Source organism: Perca flavescens, chromosome 8 (assembly GCF_004354835.1).
Source record: "Perca flavescens isolate YP-PL-M2 chromosome 8, PFLA_1.0, whole genome shotgun sequence".
NCBI lineage: Eukaryota > Metazoa > Chordata > Actinopteri > Perciformes > Percidae > Perca > Perca flavescens.
This window is the reverse complement of record NC_041338.1, coordinates 31,980,928-32,006,547: the sequence shown is the minus strand read 5'-3', so window position 1 is coordinate 32,006,547 and position 25,620 is coordinate 31,980,928. Positions and strand designations below refer to the sequence as shown.

At 39.7% G+C, this 25,620-nt stretch overlaps 1 protein-coding gene across 1 annotated transcript in view; it reads left to right on the top strand.

The window, feature by feature from the left end:
• The window catches only part of si:dkey-106n21.1 (solute carrier family 23 member 2), a 57,558-nt gene extending 32,615 nt beyond the window's left edge, over positions 1-24,943 (top strand). Inside the window, exons 6-12 of the mRNA XM_028585254.1 lie at positions 1,198-1,315; positions 4,231-4,387; positions 11,594-11,847; positions 16,939-17,103; positions 22,599-22,707; positions 24,571-24,666; positions 24,762-24,943. Coding sequence (XP_028441055.1) covers positions 1,198-1,315; positions 4,231-4,387; positions 11,594-11,847; positions 16,939-17,103; positions 22,599-22,707; positions 24,571-24,666; positions 24,762-24,943 — 1,081 coding nt within the window. The remainder of the gene's footprint in view (positions 1-1,197; positions 1,316-4,230; positions 4,388-11,593; positions 11,848-16,938; positions 17,104-22,598; positions 22,708-24,570; positions 24,667-24,761) is intronic.
• Positions 24,944-25,620: the final 677 nt, after the last annotated feature.

Below are 25,620 nucleotides of genomic sequence, written 5' to 3'. Positions count from 1 at the left end.
AAGTAGAATGGTGTGTTGTTTCGTTATCATGGACTTTCATATTAACAGAAGAATTCAGTCTCTAATACAACCAAATGTACAAAGACTCAGGGTGCGAACTACGGGGGGAGCTTAATAAGACATGGGCTCCCCTGAAAACGTGATTTGTGAAATTTTGGGGGGTCTCTAAAAATATTGACAATGTGTCATTTTGACGTACAATTTCAGTTTTGTGTAATGTGATCATCGTGGATTATTATGTGTAAGGAGCAGTTAACCATAGTCCTCATTAACCCACCCTAGTTTAGAATTCCAACACAAAGAAAGCGGAAGAAAGACATCGGCGAAAATACATGCATCTGGCGGAATTTCCTGCGGCACAGGAGCAATCCCGGAAGTGGACCATCATGGATGTAGACTAGCCTTCTAAAAATAAGTCCCCCTGAACAGTATAGCAGTATCCTGCATCTTTCCCTCCTCAGGCGTCCTGGCTTTGCCTTGGTCTTTGATACAGGCTCGATTAAGATTCCTCAGAACGCAGGCACCCGGATAGCTCAGTTGGTAGAGCAGGCGCAGATTATCAGAATTGTATTATTATTACTATTTTTTTAGTTCAAACACATGTTTAATTCTATTTGTTCAACTACATGTTTAGACTGGTTTTGCTGCTGCAGTCATACATTTAATCTGGATCAGGTACAAAGTAAATGTTTAAATCGGATTTGAGTGACTTGCTAATTGTATGAAGCATCTCTTTCTTCTTCGAAATAGAATACGTCTTTATTTCCCCCAGTTACTTTCTCTGGTAGACATTTCAGCAGGCTGCAGACTTTCCAAATGAAATAACATGCACCATGACACACTGGTCCAGAACAGTGCTTAATGCACAGTGTGCAATGTTTTCATGCACAGCATGAAGTGCTTCACGCGCAGCATGAAATGCCATTCAAAGGCAGGAAACTGAGCAAAGTATTTAACAATGTTCAAATGGCCTGTCATGCACTGTTACTTAACCATAATCCTTTACACAATGATCACGTAGGCATGCCTGTTGGGTAAAATGACATGTGCTCACTTGCTCTGACCTCCAACTAACTGTACAGTTTGGAAGCCTGCCATGCTTTTGCACAATTATACTAATAGCTGTGAGCGGGGGCAAGGCCTTGGGGGAAACAACTGTGAGTGACAAATTTTGTCCTGTCTTCTGTTTTCCCACAGCACGGTCTGTCTGATCCTCCTATTTTCTCAGTATCTCAGCAAAGTCGATGTTCCAATGATTGCTTACAAGGATAAGAAGTGGAAGGTTTTCCAGTATCCACTCTTCAAGCTCTTCTCTGTAAGTTGACAACATTACCCAGGTCTCATGCATTCGGGTTATCTTCTATTGTGAAAAAAACACATACAAATGTAATTTAAACACCTATGGCCCATAAAACCTGCATATAACACCCTTGGCTTGCTTCAAAACGATACATTTAAAAAAAATACACTGCAAAAGAAGTATCTAGTATCAAGCTAAAGTCTGCCAATCCAGAATGCAAAAATAACTTTTAGAGTAAAGACAGGGACCAAATCAGAGATAAATCAATCATATAGTGTGCTTTCTATATTCAAAAGAAAGCGCAACTTGATTTTTACTTCAAATAAAGTCTATCCCACTTGCGTACATATCTGTTTATTTGTTTTTACAATATAGGTGGTCTCATCTCCATTCGAGGAGCCTCTGTGCAGATTTTGCTGCTTTCATCGCTGTAAAAATAATGAGTACAGGAACTCACACTTGAGTCCACTTGATCCATAGAATCAAAGCAAATAGCTTTGTCAGAGAAAATAGGTTTGCTTGGTCCTTCACAGTAGGTAACATCCTAATGTCAAGGAGGCCTGGAACAGGAAATCCTACTGATGTGGAGTATTCAGTTTGTACAGCTAACAGCATACCAACAACTTACGATTTAGAAGTACTATAATAGATACTATACAATAATTATCTTTTTATCCTTTTTCATTAACACACAAAGAGCAGTCAATGGGACTGAGGAAAATAGATACAAATGTATGACGAAATTACAGGTTTGCGTCTTTCTTTTTTTTTGGGCTAGAGTAAACACAACCCCAGTCAAAGTCTTTTGTGGGATGATGTGAGCCAACATTTCTAGTAGAATTACAAGTAGAGGAGGGCGACTAGGCAAGGTGGGATTTCTATTTTTGATTTTGTTTGTTTGTTTTTGATTTTCCTCGAGACCATGGGGGGTGGGAGAGGGGGGTTGTTCTTGTTCAAGTGTATTTGTCTGTTCTGTTGTTATTGTTTAAAATAAAAAACTAAATAAAAATGTTATCTTAAAAAAAAATAAACTTCACACAGACACAGCGGTCTAATAAACGAGTGAACGAGAGGGAGAGAGTGAGGGATTTTACTTTTTGTTATGCACTAAAGTTGCCGAAACAACAGCACCAGGAAACTCTGCTTAGCCCATTTCACATATTTCAAATACCAGCCAACAAGCCGAGTTTACACAATCATCACCACACAGCCAGCCACACACACGCACACATCCTCACATTGTATGCATACTTGCACGCATGGTCAAAATAATGTTCAGTAACATCTGTAGTGACTTAATAGCCTATATCTAAATAAGGTCAAGTTCAAGTTTCAAGTTCAAGTTTTTTATTTTTGCCATTTGCTCAAGTACAACGTACAGGCGCATTGGAATACCTGTGCGGATCACTCGGTCAGTAAATAATAAAAAAAAGACAGCAGATACAAAAAAGTCCACCTACTAATAAATAACAATAAGTACAATGAATTGCAAAGTGCAAACTTGTACCCATGATGATTGCACAGAAAGATGAGGTACAGTAAGTGTGCATGTATGCATGTGTGTGCACATGTGTGCGTGCACGTGTGGTCTGAATAAGCCACTGAGGGCGAACACGTTTTCATCATGTGAACACCTAAGAAACAAAAAAAGACCTGAAGGTCTTTTGATCTTAGAGTAAACAAAGTTTTTTTTTTTTATAGATATTTATTAGTAGTTTTGTTCATCAAATGAAAACAAAGCATACAATGCAAAGCTTTTAAGCGTGAAGGAACAAAGCCAGGAATTATATAGCAGCAGGGAAAGATCTTATCTACTTTCTGAGGTTAGCTAACACTCACAGCTTACACATTCCTTTTCATCATTAAGGGGTCATATAATGCATACATTACTCTGGCACTTCATCATCATTAGTAGTTCAAATATGAGGATCTTATGGATCTCACTTGATTTATCTTCCTCTTGGATCTTATAGGTGATGTCAAGATAGTATCAAAGAAATTAAATATGAAGACATTTTTTTGATGCCTTAAGCTACTGTTTGACTTTCCTAGGAAAGCCCTGCAAATGGTAAAAGCACTCTCTTGCACCACTCTTTGCTCCCACTTTATTGCTGTACCAATGCAATCAGAAATGCAGACCTGTGCCCAAGGCGTGTTGTATGAAGACGTATGCAGGCTCAAATTGAATGCTTGTGGTACAAATCAAACAACAAGAAGGTAATTTCGGCCACGTGAGGCTAGGCATTTAGTTGAGTTTAATACTTTACTTAATAGCTTTAAAGGTCCCATGGCATGAACATGTCACTTTATGAGGTTTTTTAATATTAATATGCGTTCCCCTAGCCTGCCTATGGTCCCCCAGTGGCTAGAAATGGTGATAGGTGTAAACCGAGCCCTGGGTATCCTGCTCTGCCTTTGAGAAAATGAAAGCTCAGATGGGCCGATCTGGAATCTTCTCCTTATGAGGTCATAAGGAGGAAGGTTACCTCCCCTTTCTCTGCTTTGCCCACCCAGAGAATTTGGCCCACCAATGAAAGAGAGACATCATGGCTTTCAAACGAGCAAAGTGGCAGTTGGTCAAGGCCACACCCCCACCCTCGACCTTGCCCCCCCTCTCTCCTCCTCAATAGCTACAGACCCAGAAACATCCTAAGGAAAGCTCATTGTGGGACTGGCTCTAGTGGCTGTAATTCTGCAGCAAGGCTGAATTTCGGGAAAGAGACTTCAGATAAAGTATTAGGGGACCACTAAGGTCTATATAAAAACATCCAAAGAGCACCATGTCATGGGACCTTTAAGGCTTTTAGTCTTCAAAACCTGTAGTAAATACTGCCTTGTCGGGCCTAAAATAATTTCACTAATGTTTTATATGTTGGTTGAACTTCAGTTTAAATGTAATGTGACATTCTGGATCTGATTTCAAATTCTAGGCTTTGTTCGGGATGTGTGGCGCCTGGCTGGTCTGCTTCTTACTGACCATCTTTGACGTCTTTCCTTCAAAATCCGATGAGTATGGCTTCTCAGCCAGGACCGACATCAGCCTGGATGCTGTGGCAAACTCCCCTTGGATCCACGTGCCTTACCCAGGTAAGTGAATGAATGTCATAATTTAACACATTTTGTATGCTGTATACTTAATTGGTCAAACCTGGTCACCTTAAGGTATATTTCCCAGAGCGTGATTTTAGGAGTAGTAGGAGCAACACACATGGTAACTATGAAGGGTGAGTTATTTGCCAACACATTTTTAAATGTTTAGCCATTAGTTGTGGCACTAACAAACAATCTGTCAATTACTGCTGTAATAAATGTCAAAAGTGTCCCAACTTTTAACGGTTGTTTGAAACTGCTGAGTACTGCGGTTCCTTTAATTTATTCATCTTGTCTGTCAGCCTCTTTATAATTTCATCTTTGGCAAACATCCAAACCAAATGCAAACAGACGACATTCTGTAGCTTAGCGGAGGGTTGCACAACTGCTCTTTCATCTTTCAGCCGCCAAACTGTCGCTGAATCTCTTGGAGTGGATTAAACTTATCAGTGTTTGCTTTAATTGCTTAATCTCCTGACAATTGAGTGTCTGAAATGGGATGATGATGATTAACACGAGGATGTTGCAGGCACGGTGCCAGGATTCCAGTTTTGGATGGGCCAGACCAATTGTGGGTGGGCCTTAAATTAAAAACGTTATCAAATCCCTGTTTAACCTAATAAAAATGACTGGCTAATATACTGTTATATTATATATATTATAAGTTCTTACATAATAAAGATTGTAATAGCTTGATGCTATTTATATGTTGTTGCATTGTAAAACGTTTCGGTGCAAAGGACGGACCTATCCGCGATCGCTCTCCTTGATTCTGCCCAAAAGAAGAGCGCTTTGGAATCTCCATTACCACCATACCTGGCTGTGCTATAGCGCATCTCTCCTAACCTAAGGCCTATAGACTGTAAAAGTGGTCAGGAATCTAACATTTCCCCAAAACATAGTTTAGTTCTGCTCGTATAACATGAGGCAGAATATTTCACAATTCTTTTCAACTGTTTTAAGTTTTCAACAATATACAAATCAACAACACTGCCCGACAGTTTCAATCAATACTCGGCCACAGAACGTGTTCATTGACAACGTCATCTGTCATGTAAAACAAGACTCAAGTTATTTTCTTGATTTAGTGTGATGATTCATGTTAAAAACATGTTTAACAAAAATAAATAAATCGCATTAATAGCCCTAAAGCATTATTGGCCATAACAAGAGAAAACCATGAGGGAACAACAACTTGACAACAGTAACAAGCTGTTATAGAAATAGAACTGCGCCTGCAGCTCTGTAGCGGGTTATGAATTGATTATTTTAATCCATATATCTCATATAACGACATAATACAATACAGGCAGAGTAGCCACATACCTTATTGTTATCCTCTGGCGGTCCTACACAATTAAACTCAGCAGAAGAAGTGACCGGATACTTTAGCACTAGTTGAGTTGCGGGCTCATCCACGGAAGACCGATCCACAGGGCTATATCCATAGGGGCTATATCATCCACTCACGAGGCAGAAGCAAAGGCATTAGCACCGGCGCTGGTCGCGCTGGTCGTGCTGGCCGCGCTGGTCGAGCTAGCCGCGTTAGCATCCTGCGGTGGCCGAGACAAAGATGTGCTCGGCGTTGTGGATCTCAGCTCTCCTTCATCTCATCTCCTGGTTGCAGCGATGACTCTGAGACCGTTCGTGCACGTTTAAGGTACTTAAACAACGACTGTTGCAACCTTGTCCTTTACTGGAAATGATTTTCACACTCTCAGATCACTGGGAGCTAGCCTAGCATACCAACAAGCAACATCCAATCCGAACCTCACTGTCTGCTGAACTTGCGCATAAACATAAAAATAGACATGACCAGTTTTTTTAAATTGTTTTTGAAAACTAAACATTTAGAAAATTTTAGCACAAATTAGGAGATTATTTGCCGATTTTTAATAATTCTTCACCAAATTATAATATATTAATTAATTAATGTTTTTTGAGGAAATGTTTTGGGTGGGCCTGTTGAAAAGTGGGTGGGCCTAGGCCCGTCAGGCCCACCCATAACGCCGTGCCTGGGATGTTGATCTACAAAATAAGATTTTTTATAACTGCAATGGGACAAGACGCCTCCTGACAGTCAGTTGGCTATGGCTTGAAGTTGAACTGGCAGCAACCCATGCAGGATTTCCATGTGGAGCATGTGTTCCTTAGTTTCAAAGAACATGTGCTGCTGTAATAAAATTCTACACCTTTGGACTGATTTTCAAAACCACTCATGGTCATCATTTTAGCAGTTTTTGGTTCTTATCTTATTACAGTGACATAGATATATTGTTTCTCACTACATATTCTTTGTTCTGCCAAATATTAAATGCATATGTGTGTCAAAAACAATCTGTAGATTTGTGATGTCGGAACACTCACTTGCAGGGTCAGTTTGGTGTCAGTTTCTTATTCATGAATGTTAATGGCAAAGTCAGTTTCATGACTCTTTGATTATTTGCACATGGCCCCTGCTGTTTGCAGGCGGTACATTAACTCAGGTCCTGTAATCCATATTATTGCCAGAAAACAAAATCTAAAATAATAGCAGGAACAACTGTGCCAATGAAACACATAAACAAAATGTTTTTTTTTTTTTTTTTTAATGATAGCAGCACGTTCTCGGTTAACAAATTGGAAAATTGTCTGTACGCAATGTTTTTGGCAGGACATTGTATTATTCAGTGTGCAAAAATGGGTATCAATTAATTAACAGAATAGAGACTTAGCTGGTTTCACTTTGTTATCCAAATATGAACCAAACCCCATCTACTTCTAGCATGGTGGTTATCAAAGGGAAAATGTGCCACCTTTTATTTGGATGTCCAATCAGTGTGTTGATTGTAGTCAATTTAAGCAATACATTCTTCAGTGTGTGGTATATTGGCCGAGAAAAGAGTTCTCCTGCTCACAGTACCGTGCCAGCAGTTTCTACATACATGTACCAGGATGCATTGTGCACAAGCTACTGACGACCAGCCAAAACATAATGCAGCCGAGTTGCCCCTATACTTATGCAGGTAATAAAATTAAAACACGGAGGCTCCACATTCCAAACCAGCATGAACCAAGACGGCAATAACTCTTTAATTTTTCTACATGGTCACTAGCAGCACTACTCCATTTTTACAATATAGGCCCAACTTAAATTTGCTCACCATTTCCCTTATCAGGAACTTAACAAACCTGGCTCAAAGGTATGACAAAATGTGGAGAACGTGCTATTAGTTTATCAGTAATGTGTGTAGTGTATGGATGTTTGAAGTTGTAGCGATGTACAGTAAGAAAGCAAAAGTAACTCAACCAAAGTCCAAACAAACCAAGCAACCTTGATGAGGGAGGGAGCGAGAGTGACTGCCCAGGCGTCAGTCATGAGTTCTTATTTGCCAATCCCCAGATCCAAGCAACCAAAAGGACTTGAAATGAGGCCTAGGAGCCGTCACACACCCCTCCTCAAGAGCCAGGTCCCGCCACCGACCTTGAAAAAAACAAACAAAAATGTTAGAAACAATAAATCAAACTTCATATTAAACAATTAACCACTTCAATATTATCTCCCATAACACCCATTCATTTCAGCGCATTGACACAGTCCTTTATCAACAGCAGGACAATCTTTACCACCCCCTCATCTACATGACCCAATGGCCTTAAATACAAGGAAGCGTTTTATTGGTTCATGAAACACTTCAGTTTCAAAATGTGTCTATAGTCTGTGACAAACATCGGCCCTGCTGGTCTTGGTTTTCTTTTCCAGTTTATCTTCGGGATCCTGAAGAAGGTCTGCAAACATAGCAATGCACAAACAGCATCCAACAAAAACTGCCCACTGACATTCATTGCAGCAGAATGATTCTGTTGGCATCAGAGGGCAATTTGAGCAAAGTCACCACCAGTCGTCGTTTGATATTGGCAGCTCAGCTTCTGGAGGCTCCCTGCATCCAACAATATCCTCCCTGCTACAGCCTCGGCCTCGGCCTCTCTCGCTGCATTTCTTCGGCCATATGCCCTGGCTCGAATAAATACGGCTGAATATCCGGGGAAACCAAAACACTGCAAAATATAAAAATCGTCTTCCATAACACCCTCTGCACTTGTATTTTGGGATGCCATTTCAGCTTTTGCAAATGTAACAAGTTTGCAAAACAAGTGAAAAGAACAAGGAATTCTATTTTTGAGTGGCATCTAGACCACACCACCTGGCTAGACGGAGACAAAATCCAAGCTGAATAGTTTGTAGTTCTTCCTTCTTCTCCAACTACGGCATTGTCACGTCACTGGATGCAGGAAGAACAACAGATGTTGCAGCTGCGACTCGGTCAATAAAGCATGCCACTGTGAAATGTATTGCTTTAATCAATAACATTTACCATCAACTCTGATTGGACATCCACATAATAAGTGGCAAATTTCTCTTTTAAATAAGTTTATTTCAGAGGACAATGACTTGTCAACTGGGATAAGGAAAATCTCATACTTCTCCATCTATGACTAATCTGCTCTCTGGAATTTTAGGAGAGATTTATGAATAAGAACCCATGCATTTATATTCATGTGTGTCCTCTTATATCGTATAGTATCGGCATTATCGACCCAAGACGATGACAACGTGCTTTAAAGGTCATTTTCAATGTAATCTCGACACCTTCATCTGTTGATAACTGCCTTAACGAACATACTGGTTCTGGGTTTATGAACGTAATTGTCAAATATACGTTAAGAATAGAATAACATTATATTTTCCATGGCAAAATTGTTCCTGCACAAAAAATAACACGGAAGAAAAACATCAGCGTGTTAGTATTACACAATACACATGAGTCAACACATCACACCCACATCACGGATATATACTAAGGACAATATGCACACCATAGGACCAAAGTAATTTACAAAATGTATACAACAAAGTGCCAAGGAATATAAAAAAGACATGACCGCTGCGTTTTCCAAGGACTTTCCATTACATGTACACATGGGTGGAATTAGGTTACATTTCAGCATGCAAGACTGTAATTACAGTTGAGACAATAGTTTATTTTGGAGGTAAAGACCTGAAAAATATGTTTTGATAAAAGAACCTGTAGGAAATGGGTATGAAAGGAGACTGCTTTATAAGTTCCCCTAGATTTTGTTAACGTCACTAATAAAAATAATAAAAATCTTCTGTAAAGGAGTGAAACGTTTTGAACCATTTGTGCATTTCAGCTTGTACATAGATGATGGGTGGAAATTTTATTATTTAAATTTTTGTTAATTTAGATGTAAAGCTTTTTACATATCAAAAAGAGAGGATGCAATAATCGCTGGAAACAAATGTATCTTATACAACGTGATCCTGCAGTGGCTGCTCCTGCTTCTTTCAACGTGATTTAGATGAAGCATTCATGTCATATTGCAATTCATTGTTACAGGCCTACATGCCACCAGAAAGGCCAAAAACTAAGCAACAAAGAGAGCAGGGATGTTGGGTGTTTAAATTACCACAATGTCCCTGAGTCATTGCAATTGCTGCATGTTACTCCTATATTAAGTAAAGGTACTTTATTGTCACATACACATAGCAAAGTTCATTCTCTGCATTTAACCCATCCCTCACGGGAGAAGTGGGCAGCCATTTACAGCGCCCGGGGACCAACTCCAGATCTGAGCCAGTGCCTTGATCAAAGGCACTGACTGGAGTACATGTTTTTTGATGGTGGGGGAAACCAGAACAACCTGGATTCAAACCCAGAAACCTCTTGCTGTGAGGCCACAGTGCTAACCATTGGGCCACCATGCTACCTTAAGTAGAAAGTTAACAATTCAATGCCAAGATGACTCAGTAACTCAGGTGGTCAATACATGTAATAATATGTAATCATGTCATGTCTTTTATGTCAACATTTGAAATGGAATCATGGCTAAAAACATTGCATGAACTTTGTTGTGTAAATGTTTCTGTGGGGGGGGGGGGGGGGTCCATAACCTAAAAGACATACTGTATGCCTGAAGCCACTAGCAGGATTCACCCATGTAGCAACAAGGACCGGGCCCCTCACTGGCATCCCACCCATATACTGTATTTGAGCCAGAAGCAAAGCTATTTGGACTTCTCAACTAGCCCAACAGGTTAACCATGGCAGGTGGAGATAAAAAATGTCTCCTAAACTGAAGATTTGCATTTCTTTAGTTTGTGCTGAGGGTCCTATGAGGGCATTATCCCTATGGATCAGATAATCAGCATCTTACATTCACCTGTTGAATTATTTATGTGAGGAATTCTATAACCCCGAAAGGTTTTTGCTGGGATGGGTTCAATTCCAGAATTGTACAAAAATAAATCTTTGCATGATATTTGGATCTGTTCAGATGTTTATGTAACAGATTGAGTAAAGTGGACATGGCGTCATGTAAACCTTTGGTCTGGCAGATGTTTTGCACCACTACATCTTTTCTATAAATACTTCAATGGTTTAGGAGGAATGGTTTGTCTGTTGACATATGGAACTTCTTGGCCTCTAGGTCATCCAGTAGCAGCCATTCCCCCAGTCAAAACGAAATATGCAACTTTCAGGAAATGTCAACCAGAGCTGGGTCTAGCCTATGAAATATTTAAAATGTTGAAGGATGTTGGCAGTAATCCAGTTACGTGTATGGTTGAGTGTTTGTAGCTATGAGGGCTGTGCAATTAATAGAATTTTGATTTTAACGATCAATTTTAACGATCACAAAAAATGTAATCAAGAAAAACAAAAACAATTGAGTCATGCAAGTAAACTCTTTTTTTGTCTTGTGTTTTGAATGACTCGCCCCTCCTGAATTAGTTGATTTTAGTTTGACAAAATGCTAGATGTTTAATGTTACATGTTCAATACATTATATCAACAAATTTATTTTGAGCTAATTTAATTTCAAATTTTTTTCTTTTATTTGCATTTTATTTATTACTTGTTTTCAAGAAATTTTGAAAGTGCACTGCAACAGTTAATCTCATTTTGTGTTCATTATTTAATACTATTTAAACATTTTAATATATATTTTTATATTATTTATTTTAAGGGGAATTTCAAGTTCAATAAATGCAACATTTTTCCAAAGGTCAAGGAGTAATCGTGTTAAATAATCCTGATTTCAATATTGACCAAAATAATTGTGACTATAATTTTTTTCCTATAATGGAGCAGCCCAGGTAGCTATATGTATGGAAACTAAAGTATGCCTATTCTGAACACACAGGTCAATGGGGTATGCCCACAGTGAGTTTGTCTTCAGTGTTGGGTATGATGGCAGGCGTCTTGGCATCGACCATGGAATCAATCGGTGACTACTACGCTTGTGCTCGCTTGTCTGGCGCCCCTCCTCCACCGACTCACGCCATAAACCGAGGTATCGCAGTGGAGGGCATCGGCTGCATCCTGGCTGCACTGTGGGGAACTGGAAACGGAACCACTTCCTACAGCCAGAACATCGCTGCACTGGGCATCACCAAGGTACGCAACGTAATAGTTTACTCAAATGTTTTAGGAGTCTTGCTATATAGTAATTTAGCAAACAATAGATTATTTGTACATCATCTAGACAAGCTACATAATCTGGAGTCATGTTTCTGTTGACCTTTTAGTTTTGTCTTTGTCTCCACCAAGAACATATCCAGCTATTTCTAAAGATTCCACTTTCATCACCAGTTAGTTGCTTTGTCTGCGGACAATCTGATGCTGGGACGGTAGAGTACACTGGGTTTATATTGTTTGCTTAAAACAGCTTCCTGCTGCTGCTGGAAATGGGGCTGAAGGGAGCACAGAGTGTGAACCATCAAGCAAAGGTTATGTAAATCCAAAATAATGGGTTAAAAGAGGCTACAATTTTTGTAAAGCTGCAGAGTTAGTGATAATTCTCTATGGGCTAATAATTCTCTACTCTCTATGTCCCTACGAATGAAGCCTTTTAACATTGCTCACAGTCATTTGAATCATAGCCACAGACAAAAAAATCCCAAATCTAATTAAGTGCAGCTTAAACATCACTTACAATCATTTGGGGGCTGTTTCACAAAAGCAGAATTTATAAATCCAGGATAACCAATAAAGCGAGCCTTGACCTATTCTAATCTGGGCCAAGCCAGGCTGAGGAGGAGCGACTAAATCGAGCCAGGCTGAAGTATTTGGGATAGATGCGCGTTCACGGCTTTACTTAACAGACCGCAAGGTCGATAACAGATTTACTGATGCTAAAATGGAGAATACGCATTGTTCATTCTTTATACAGAGTGAGCAGAAGATTCTTGTGGAAGTATGATGATGTTAAACACATTATTTGTAAAAAAAGAAACGGGTGCTGTAATGAAACATTGAGAGAAAGCGTGGCAGACGATTACGGACCAACTGAATGCGTATGTAACCTAAACATATAGGCCTACATTAACTGACCACTGCTCTGAATTGAAACCTTCATAATCATACCGTTCAAGGATTAGGCCACTAATCATTTGCACAAATTAACCGTTGTACTCTTTGCCTTAAAAGTAAGCAGAAGATAATGTTCCTCAGGAAATTTACCATGAAGATCAATTTTCTACAATGCTAGAATATGATGCATAGATATCTCTTTCTTTCTCTCTCTCTCTCTCTCTCTCTCTCTCATGGACTAAAATATAAATTTCCTAAGACATATTAACTTCCATTGCTCCCTTTTAATGCAAAGTGTACAACTGACTCATTGAATCGTTTCAGTTAAGAGCAGTAGTTCGTAAATGTATAGTTTTAGACTTTTTAGACGAGTTTCTTTCTTTACATATTATATGCTTTGCTCCCTCGTATATATGGACATAGAAAATAAAGACAGAAATTGGACTCTAAAATCTAGAAAACATAAAGACAATTAAGTGATCAATATAATGCACACTGTAAACATGAATGTAACATAGTATATTCATCAGTTATTTCCCCCCAGCAGTAGCGGAGTGGCAATCAGGAGTCCGCTGCCCGCTGTGCAGCCTCTGCTCAACCTGTACGGTGGGCAGCAGCACCCTCTTATTTCAATACAAACACAGGCTAATCAGAAAGCACAAACGATCACAACCATGTCTAGGATTTTCAGGAATATAGGGGGATCAGTGAGAGGCCCCTCCCCCAATGGCCTAGCCCTGGTCGGCCTATGACGTAAAGCCATCGAACACCTCTTTTTTTCCTTGTCACTTTTGGAAGTCTATCAGTAACGTTAACAGACGTATGCACATGTTGTATTTTAATGCAGGCTGATAACAATAAGGTAAAACCACTGCTGAGTGAAAAGAAAAGGCTCCAGGATTAATAAATCCTGGCTGTTAGCCTGGTCAGGAGCAGGCTAGCTGTAAATAATAAATTAGGTGCCTCTGCTTTTGTGAGGCTAAATGAGCCAGCATAACTGGGAAATCCCGGCTTAATCCCTTATCTTGGTTTTGTGAAATAGCCCTTGTGCTGGTAGATAAGAATGACTCTGTGGCAAACAGATTTGAAATGAATGAACTAAAACCAAAACAAAGATTGTTCCTACAAACATAACCTTATGGTATGAGAATAATTCCAAAGCTAGTATAATCATATGCACATTTTCACACTGTAACTTTAATTTACACAGTGGAAACCAGCTATAAGCCTCTTGTTTACATACCTAAAAAGCCTAATGCTGCCAGTGTAGGATTCCGCTTTTGGTTATTTTGAGAGCAGGAACAATTTACTGTGTCTTGACATACAAATGCTTGTCACTTCATGCCTTTTAAGTCTTGCAGAGTGTTGTGATAGTTAACTGCCCCTCGGCCCTTTCCCTCGGAAGAATCCCTACTGCTGTCTTTAGTTCCAGTACATTAAAATGAAAACTTGAGTGAACTATAGTGAGCTCAACCCTTCAGAATGCTTTGTGATCTTCTTCTATCAGTTCCTCTGCACTTTGCAAAATGAAAGGTCAAATGATTGAATTTAGGTAAATAGTTTTGATAGCAGTGAATTAATTATTCTCAATTGTTTGGCCTGTTTGAGTGCAACTGTGTTTGCCATGTTAATAGCAGACTTTACCCACACTCACGTTGTAAGACCTTATGGAGGTAAAGGAGGGTAGACTAAATGACTTATTGAATTCACAAATAATGTTTATTTATAGGTAATTAATGTATGTCTGGCGGAGAGCTTTGCCAGCTAGGTAGCACTCTCCTGTAGTGGGATAGAGTTCATATTGATGGTGTAACATCCACATTCAAAACTATAGTGCGTAGTTTCTGTCTCCCTCCCGAGGAATTGTAAGTAATGAAAACAAAACTGTCGGCGCATCCACATGATACAAACCTTCCGTGATACCGTTACGGCGGTTTTGTGTGTTTGGCTTGGAAACGTAATATTTATCTGGCAACAATGCTTGTAGTACTACTCCTACGTTTCCTATGAACACTTATCTCGTGACATGTCGTACAACCATTGGTTGTGTGCCTAGCGTCCGCAGTATTGATTACGAGCTACGCTGAAACAGAGAAGACAAACGGAACGGCACCAAACTACGGAGCCCCTAAGGGGACATGAGCAAAAAAAAAAAATCTAAAGTTTAGTGCTCACGTGAAAATTTCATGTGTGCACGCAAAACCTTTTCATGTGCACACATGAAAGATTCAAGTGAGCACATGAAACTAAACTTCAGATTTGTTTTCATGTGCGCCGCTTTGAAACCCATTATGAACAGTGCCAGTGCCAGAGTCAGCAGCACTGCAGCAAAGAACTCCAGTTAGAAAGGATGGCGGCTAAAGATGAGTTTATATAGATGCCAAAACGCTTCAATTTGTCATAAGAGTCTAAGTGGCAAATATAATTAGGCCCTTTAGCAAAGTAGTTTTGGCGACGGAGCCGTCTCCTCACTCTGAGTTCACCAGGGACCTTCTAAAACGCTTAACGTGAAAAAGCTTAACATGGTTTAATGTACCTAAACAACGATCAATGATCACCAAATGTCTCTCTCATATTGCTCCTCATAACCACTGAAAATTGTCAGAAAATCTAACAAGAAATTTGGTGATCACTGATTGTATTTAGGTACATTAAACCACGTTAAGCTTTTTCTATAGCCTCAATGAAGCAGAAATGCTTAATGTCAGCTAACGTCCATAATTGGACTTTGGGTTTGATTTTTTTTTACAGTTTTCAGTGGTTATGAGGAGCAATATGAGAGAGAAATTTGATGATCATTGATCATTGTTTAGGTACATTAAACCACGTTAAGCTTTTTCACGTTAGGACTTATAAAGCCCATGAGAACCGTGGAGAGTCAACCCACAGCCGGTCCACTGCCCTGCTGAAAATGTGAAGCAGAACAATTAATGTCAGATAACGTCCATAATAATTGGACATTTGGTTAGATTTTTTGACAGTTTTCAGTGGTTATGAGGAGCAATATGAGAGAGAAATTTGGTAAACAGTAATCATTGTTTAGGTACATTAAACCACGTTAAGCTTTTTCACGTTAAGCGTTTTAGAGTGTCCCGTTCAAGACCCCTTGGAGTTTTCGTAGAATTAATCGAACATCGTCTTTCCTTATGTTTAATCCATTCTCCTTGCATTTTGTGTACATCCACCTATATCTGTGTCACCTATACCTCCGTACCAAACAAACCAGAGGAGCTGAAATTAAAGTAAAGTTAATTAGGAAAAAAACAAATGTGGCTAGTTGCAAATCTGATTGGCTGGTAACTTTAAAAATCTACTAGCCATGTTGGCTGGTGATTACAAAAGTTCTGTTCCTTAATTACGTAATAAAGCTATAATACATCCACTGCCAGCATCATCCAGGCATTTGTAAGTCATAACAGTATGAATAGAAATAAAGAAATTATACACTAGCGCAATTGCATGTATATCCTGGATGAAGGAAATGGTCTTTAAAGCTCAGTGTTTTGGGTGGACAGGAGCCTGTATCACCTCCTGAGGAAAGCTAGTGAGCAGGGTTAGAGGGGTCAGATAGGATTTAGCTTGACCTTATGAGTATGATATTATAGGGAAACCTATTATTTGGGATGATTTATTGATTGTGCACTGCAGTTGTTTGTGAGTCTCAGTTTCTGAGATGCTGAGCAGACTGACACTTTAAATGACGGTAATATAACTGGAGGAGGAGATACTGCAAAAAACTGCATGAGCAACAATCAGCATCACACAGATAAGAACATCCATAAAGATGCCTGTAGTCTCTTGGCAAACACTGAGGACATTAATGTTGAAGTAAGAGACTTGGCATGTAGTTAGTTAATTTTTTATTGCGTATTTCACTAGAACGGTATGTACAAATATATAGCACTGAGCCACAGATAAATAGCACAAAAAAAAGCCCATGCTACAGCTGAATGTTTTATGATTTATGCGGGCTTGACCCGATTCTCTGTTTTCTCACGTCTACATCCAACTTAAAATCATTGCAGATGAAATTGATAGTGTCCTTGTTAAGACTTCTGCATGCTTCTCAGAGGTGTTTTCCTCTGGTACAAAAAATAAAGCTTGCATGGTGAGAATGATGGATTAACCCCTCTCGTAAACACAGGTTAACAAGTCCCCGTGGTCATTTTATTCCAGGTTGGCAGCAGACTGGTCCTCCAGACGACCGGCATTCTGATGATCGTCCTGGGGATCTTTGGGAAATTTGGAGCAGTTTTTATCACCATCCCAGACCCGGTCATTGGAGGCATGTTCCTCGTTATGTTTGGAATGATCGCAGCAGTGGGGATATCCAACCTTCAGGTAAACACATTTCAATATTGTAACAGTCTGTATCATATGTTATTATTTTATTATATTTCACCCCACTTCCTTTGAAAATGAAGACCCTGAGACACAAAACGTCCACCCTGCTAAGGGGCCCTTGAACTAGATACTGAGTCTAGCTGGTTCCAGGGGTGCTGCTCTGTCACTGACCCTGTGACCTGAAATACCAGACCATCCTCACCAAAAAAAAACCATCTGTATAGGTCAATTATGCAAGCAGCTTATTACGACCAATGTTAACGTGTTGTCAGGCTTCGACCTCTAGTGGCCGTAGTAATTATGGTGGGAGCAAAAGAGGAAGTATCATTTTAGTGAGTTGCTTAGTAAAAAGTATTTAAAAAAACGCCAAACAAACATTGGACTTTAACCCCGGAGACTGCTGCTGTCCCATGGGAAACCAAAAGATGACTTTTTTTTAAGTTTACCAATATAAACAATTTTTAGTTCATAAACACATTGCAGCGTAACCTGCGTTGAGAAAGTCCACTTTCTACATGAACTAGTTCAAAGTTGACCTTGTCATAAAACTCATTTAAATGATCGTACGACGCCTCCTTGCTGCTTTGTCGCCTCCATACTGCTGTCACCTCCATACTGCTGTCACCTCCATGCTACTTTTTGTTTTGATGACGCATGCGGCGGTGCGACACTGGTGGCTGGTGTTGCCAAATTTGGTGTTGTTTCCGCTACATATTAAGGCCTGTTTACAGTGTGTTTTAGCCAGGTTTTCGCCTGGAAGGCTCTATAGAAATCTGGCGCCCTATTGAATGAAGTTAAACTGAGAGAGCGTGCCGTTCACAGACACCAGAATGAACGAGTTCACAGTAACGTTCATCTATCGTTCAATGAACACGTTCAGGCACAACACTGAGCGTAACAATGTCACAGACTTAGCAGACAAAATTTAACCCAAATCGTGATCATTTCCTAAACCTAACCCAGTAGTTGTGTTGCCTAAACTTAACCAAATAGTTCCGTTTTAAAACGTTAATCACATGTTCAAAACTGTGACTGTCTCACAATGTTCATGACAATGGTCATATATATTGTGTTGTGAATCATTGGCCAACGACCAAGTCTGTTGTTTACGTATGAGGACGTGTTGAGCAAGAAAAGAAGATTCCTATGGGAGTCAATTAATAAAAGTAAACTTTATTTGGGTAGCTCAAATTGCTAAAAACTAACCAAACAGATTAACAGGTTGCAGACAAAAAAATCTAAATCCAACATAACAGAACTATAAATCAGTAAAGCTAATATATAATCAGGAATATAAATATCAAACTGACTAGTTAGCACTTAACACTTACTAATAAATTGTCTTGTTTGCTTTTTATTTTTTTGTAATTTTTTTTTTAATTTTTTTTTGTTTATTTTGTTTTTCCTTGTTTCACATAACAAATGTTATTACTGTATATATTTTGTCTTAAAACTAACCACATATGGGTCACCCTTACTCGTATGTCGTACCGTATTAGTTTAGTGAAACATATGTATGTTGAGCCTCTGTTATAACATTTATTAATCATTTTTGTTTGTTTCATCCTGTTTTATATAGCAGATGTTAATAGTGTTTATCTTATGTCTTGTTATTGTAATTTATATCTGCCAATTGGGACTACAGATGGAAATTAGCCTTTGGGCTATAATCTGGCACTTTTACGTGTACTGCTGTACATGTTCATTAAATGTGCATTGTCCTTAAATAAATAAAAATAAAAAATAAAAAAAATAGGGCCCGAACACCGACAGTAGCAAAGGCCCTATTGCAACTGAAGGAATAATTATTATTACGGCAAATTAATTACCTTTTTGAGGGGCTTAACATATTCAAAAACTCACCAAAATTGGCGTTCACATCAAGTCTGGTGAAAACTTACATATTTTCAGGGTTTCGGGAATAGGCGCACAAAAATGGTTCGCTAGCGCTCCCTACAAACTTTAAAAAAATGTAGCCCCTGCAGTACGTTTAACGTAGGCTCACGAAACTTGGTACACATATGAAGCATGTCAAGACGTACAAAAAAACGTCATTGGAGCCATACCCTAAACACAACAGGAAGTCCACCATTTTGAATTGAAAGTTCGAAATTTGTGCAATTTTGTCCGTTTCCACGTCATACTTTAACGAACTCCTCCTAGAGATTTCATCCGATCAACTTCAAACTCAGTCTGTGCCATCTTAAGATGTTAGTGATGAAAAGTTATTAAAAGAAAAACTTTTCGTCATAGGGCATGGCCGTGGCGGGGCGACCATTTTGTGCGTTTCGTCACCGAAATAGGAAGTGGGTGTATCTTCACTGTACATTGTCCAACTGGCTCGAAACGTTTCATGATTCATGACACTGTAACTCTGAGGACATTTACCGGACAAAATTGACTCAAAGTCATAGTGCGCCCTAGGGGCAACGGGAAGTAGGCCTAAAAGTCAAGGTGATATACTTTAACGAACTCCTCCTAGAGATTTCATCCGATAGACTTCAAATTTGGTCTGTACCATCTCAACACCTTAAAGATGAAAAGTTATTAAAAGAAAAACTTTTTGTCAGACGGTGTGGGTGTGGCGTGGTGGCCATTTTGAGTGTTGAGCAATGAACAAAGAAGTTGTCGTATCTGTCCTAAATTTCTCACGATTGACAAGGGTCCAGGCCTGAGGACAACCACGCCCACTTACTCAGGCCACGCCCCCTTTCATAACATTTGAACAGTTTAAGGTACGGTCTTGTGTGAGGTGTCATTGAACTCAGCAGAGAGTTCCTTCTTCATTGGTGATGGTTTGGCCCACCCTCTATGATCAAGCCACGCCCCCTTTCATTACTGGTGACCCATTTAAGGTAGAGTCTTGTGTGAGGTATCATTGAACTCAGCAGAGAGTTCCTATTTAATTGGAGATAGTTTGACCCACTCCCTATGCTTTAGCCACGCCCCTTTTCACAGCTAATGAACTGTATGACGTAGAGCCTAAAGTTAAACATGTCGTTCCACAAGGCTCAGTGCTTGGACCAATTTTATTCTCCTTATATATGCTTCCTCTTGGTAATATCATTAGGAAACACTCAATTAACTATCACTGCTATGCGGACGACACCCAATTATACTTATCAAACCAGACGAAACAAGTCAGTTAGCTAAACTTCAAGCATGTATTAAAGATATAAAATCCTGGATGACCTATAATTTTCTGATGTTAAACTGTAACAAAACTGAAGTTATTGTGCTGGGCCCTAAACACCTCCGAACTTCATTATCTAAAGATATAGCTACTCTGGATGGTGTTGTTCTGGCCTCCAGCACTACTGTCAGAAATCTAGGAGTTATTTTTGATCAGGATATATCCTTTAACGCCCATCTAAAACAATCATCGAGAACAGCCTTTTTTCATCTTCGTAACATTGCCAAAATTAGGAATATCCTGTTTCAAAACGATGCTGAAAAACTAGTCCATGCATTCGTTACTTCCAGGCTGGACTATTGTAATTCCCTACTGTCAGGTTGCTCAAATAAGTCCCTTAAGACTTTCCAGCTGATCCAGAATGCTGCAGCACGTGTTCTGACGAGAACTAAGAAAAGAGATCATATTTCTCCTGTTTTAGCTACTCTGCACTGGCTTCCTGTAAAATTCAGGATTGACTTTAAAGTCCTTCTCCTGACCTACAAAGCCCTAAATGGTCAAGCACCATCCTATCTAGAACAGCTCTTAGTACCTTATTGTCCCACTAGAGCACTGCGCTCCCAGAATGCAGAGTTACTTGTGGTTCTTAGAGTCTCCAAAAGTAGACTGGGAGCAAGAGCCTTCAGCTACCAGGCTCCTTTCCTGTGGAACCAGCTCCCAGTCTGGGTTAGGGGGGCAGACACCATCACCTCATTTAAGAATAAACTGAAAACTCTCCTCTTTGATAAAGCTTATGGTTAAGAAGTGAGGAGTTGCAGCGTCCGCCTGCTTCTCTTCGTAGTCATCAGATTTATTGATCATATAATCAATAATATAGTGTGAGTAGAGGGAGGCAGGCCAGTACAGCCTCTCATCAATGTTTTCATTCGTTTCCTTTTATACGCATCCTGTCCCAGAACTGCTTGTTACTAACCTAGTTCTGGGGAGTTTACTCCCCGGAGTCCTTATGTTTCTTTATTCCCTTCAAACGCCCTGCCGCGTCCTGCTGCGTCTGCTGCGCCACGTTTCATCCCGCAACGCCCTGCTGTGACATGAACAACGACTACCTTCAAAGTCACTGTTCCAATATCTTTAATGCAACTATTATCGCCATCACACCCCCAACCGGCCCCGTCAGACACCGCCTACCAAGAGTCTGGGTCTGCCGAGGTTTCTTCCTAAAAGGGAGTTTTTCCTTGCCACTGTCGCAATAGCCACTGCTAATGCTTGCTCTTGAGGGAATTACTGTAATTGTTGGGGCTTTGTAAATTATAGAGTGTGGTCTAGACCTACTCTATCTGTAAAGTGTCTCGAGATAACTCTGTTATGATTTGATACTATAAATAAAATTGAATTGAATTGTACACGTGGGTCTTCCTTAGAAAATCTCACATCCCCTAGGTTTTCCATCACAGACATACTGGGAAGTTATTTGGAGCAGAAATCTGACAGAAACATTTGAAGAAAACATAAGATATCACAATGCTAAATCCTACAAAATATTTTAGCTCTTTTATGGGTTTTCTGGTTTCAGAATGTAACTGTTGGCCACTTTAACATTTTTGTAAGTATTTTGGTGGAGGGGTTCTCTAGATGCAGGGTGTTTGAGGGAGTATTCGCCAGAAATTGTATCTCTAAATACAGAAATATTTTGTACTTCAACCATGTTATCACTGAATCATTAATATAAGAGCCAAAATCCCAACCACACAGTGTGTTTTTCCTGTAATGTTTTTTTTTTCTTTGCAAAATGATGAAACCTTATATTAGGGTTTTATGTCCTTGTTCAAATGCTTATTTTGTCTGCATTGGACAACTACAGCTCCCTTGAGTCTTAGTTATAGGGGTCACAATCTCATGGGGGCTACAGTATAGAATATATACAAAATAATTGTTTGCACCGACAAGGTGGTCAGATTTAGCTTAGAGTGAGGGCAGAAAACCCTGGTTTCAAATTTCAGTTCTTTTAGAAAGACGAAAGAAGAGGGAAAATAAATTTGAGCTGAAAGCTAGTAGAACAGAAGCTAACTCAGAACTGTGTCAACCCCCCCTCAGCACCACAGTAATCTTTTGTAGTGGGGCTGGATAAATGTTGCTTCTTTATACTTTATACTAATTAATTAGTCAGAGCACATTTATAGACAGGATTTGCCCCTATAGGCTGGCATGAGTTGACCTGTCATAACCATAAATGTGAGAAAAGAAATCAGGCCTGTTTTGAAGTTCTAGATTATTTCAGATCACATTTGTGTGAAGTTCCAAAACAGCAAAATAAAGTCTCTCTGTCTCACTCTCTCTCACTTTGTCTCTCTTTCTCCAGTATGTGGATCTTAACTCGTCCCGTAACCTGCTCATCCTTGGCTTCTCTACCTTCAGCGGTCTTGTTTTACCTACCTGGTTTCACTCCAATCCCGGCATCATTGACACAGGTGATTTTCAGGCACCCACACACACACCCTTGTGTTGGTGTGCTTTTTATTGTGTGCAAAACATTTTGTGACTCCTTTTTATTTTATGCTGAGAAATGCATCTTGGGTCACACTGTCTTGTTCGTGCTGGAAAAAGCAAAGATTGAATTAGCAAACAATGCCAGAAATGGACACATCCAAGCTGCAAATCCTTAACAGAGGAGTGACGTGGTCCTCCTCCTGTGTGCTCCCACTGCTCCACTTACAGATTACCCTTGAAAAGATGGCAGCGGTTCTGCTTATAAAGCTTATAAGTCAAGCAAGGTGTTCCCAAATCCCACAGGCCCAGATGGCAAACACTTGGTTACCTTCACTCTTAAGCCTACATTTGGTAGTGGCAAAGATGATTGTCTAACCTGATCCTGAACTCACCATTTTTTTAACTCCTTTTTTTTTAACCCTATATAGGCAGTTTAAGGATAGAAATGTCTGTCGGTTTGTATCTCAACAGACGAACCACATGGGTCCAGTTGGGTGTGTAGCTTGAAGGTGCAATATTGCTAGACATTTGTCTCACATAGCCATGAGCACTTTAAGATTAAACAGCTCTTCTCTGCAGACATCAGACCTTGATCCTATAAGTCGTGTTATGCAAGCGTCTCCCAAGAAAGATACCTCTGAACTCTCTAATCCAGAGTTCAACACTTGGCATGAGGGTTTGTCTGGTTCTCTCAAGTCTAAGCTGCTTACCTCCCAATCCTCTTGGCTAACCCCCATGTCACTGGTGTTAAGGGTGTAGCAGGGAAAGGCGGACCCAAAATGCAGAGAACAGGCAGGAGTAAGTTGAAAACAAGGATTTACTGATGAAACACAAAAAGAAAGTCCTGAGCGCAGCAGGCAAAAACAATACCAAAAATGAAACCAAAGGAAATCCATGGAGCAAAAAACCAGACACGAACTAACACCGGGAGGCACGACAGGCACACACAGAAACATACAAACAATGATCTGACACTGGACAAGGGGAACACCAAGACTAAATACAGATGGTAATGAGATAACACAAGACAGGTGACACAAGGGCTGGGAAACAGGTGAAACACATTAGGCTGGGCAGAGTAATCAAAAAAGGCGGGGAAAACACAAGACAGGAAGTAAAACCAAAAAGACAAGACAAAAAACAAGACCGTCAAAATAAAACAGGAAACAGAGCACAAAACAGACTACCAAAATAAGACAAGACACCAAAACCATAACAACTGGCTGTAATCTGCCCGCCCGGCTCAGATAGAGCAGTCTTACCCCTGAGTTATTCCCCAGCTTCAACACTCAGCTGATGGCGCCACACAAGAGGAGGCCTGTCCGCGCTCTTTGTAAACACACTGCTGCTCTTTTAGATGCCTTTATATGTACAGCCTGTGGGACTTAAGGCCAACTTAGCGGGTGCCTTTGAACTTTTCACTGTTTCCTCTCCTTCTTCTGTGTTTGTGTGCCTGTGTGTGTTAGGATGGGTTCTTTGAAGAAGTGTTTGTTTGTTCAGGGTCAAACTACCTCAGCGCAGTTTGCAATTCTCGATTTAATTCATTGAATTTCTTACAACTGCATTAAGCAGTTTACACATGAGCGACAGCTGGACTGTGTGGATTAGCTGTTATCCAGTCCTACAGGATTTACTGCCAGGCTCCAGTTGCTGTTGTTTGAAGGTGCTTTTATTTCTTTCACTTTTAGTAGGTTGAACTTAAACCTGACCTCTGACATGTGGAAGTGGTCAGAGCAAAGAGAACCTGCCTACGAGATTTAAAGTGGTCACATTGCTGTTTAACATGTTACACACTCATTACTGGTTAACAAATGTCATTTCTTTACTCTCTTCTCCGTTTGAAGGAATAAAAGAGCTGGACCAAGTGATTGTAGTGCTCTTCACCACACACATGTTCATTGGAGGATTCTTTGGATTTATACTGGACAACACCATTCCAGGTTTGACAAAAAAAAAAAAAACTTGGGTTAATAATAAGAAATGGTTAAACAAGCCATAACATCACTATCAGCTTACTTTGTCTTTTCTTTTTCAGGCACTGATAAAGAGCGGGGCATCAAAAGCTGGAGAGACAAGGTGCAACAGGAAGGCAGAAACTTTTGTGACCAGTCGTGCTATGATATCCCTTTCTGCAACGGTGTTTTGAAACGGTTTAGATGCTTCCAATACCTGCCCTTCCTCCCTTCTTACAAGACCACCCAACAGGGGGCATCCTAGTAATGACGTTTTAACTTACAGGGTAGCATTGTTGCTGGACTAATAGCCAATCAGTATTTGAGGTTTTATTAAATAAATTCTATCTAAACATTATATCTTCTTCAGGACTTCCAAGTTCAATACTTTTGTCCTTATATAGAGTAAAACATTGATTTAAACGTTTTAATGAATTTTGACAACAAAGTCGAGGTACTGTGTCTCCTTACAGTTGGAATTCAACAAAATAAACCCCCTCCATGTCTAGCTTAATAAAACATCTGTAGTGCCTGAACAAGCAAAGAGCAGCATGATACACTTAGGAAGAATCATCAGTCCTCACAAAGAGCTTGCAAAGACATAAATTAGACACTCCTTTAATTTGTGAAAGAGAGATTTTGAAGATGAAACATTTTGTTTATTTAAGAAAAATGTCTCTTGGGTGTGCAAAGCTTTTTGAGGCTTTAAGCATGCACGAAATCTTTGCATTACCCATGTTTCAAACACAGCCAATTGACCTTAAGAATTTTTACCTTACCTTATTTTACCTTCATTTTACCAGGAAGTCTCATTGAGATAAAAAAATAAATAAATCTCTTTTACAAGAGACCTGGCCATGGTAACAGTGCTAAAAAATTTAAAACATAGTAAAATACAACATATCCTCGCTGTCGGTTGAAAACCTTGTTTTACTCAGTCTC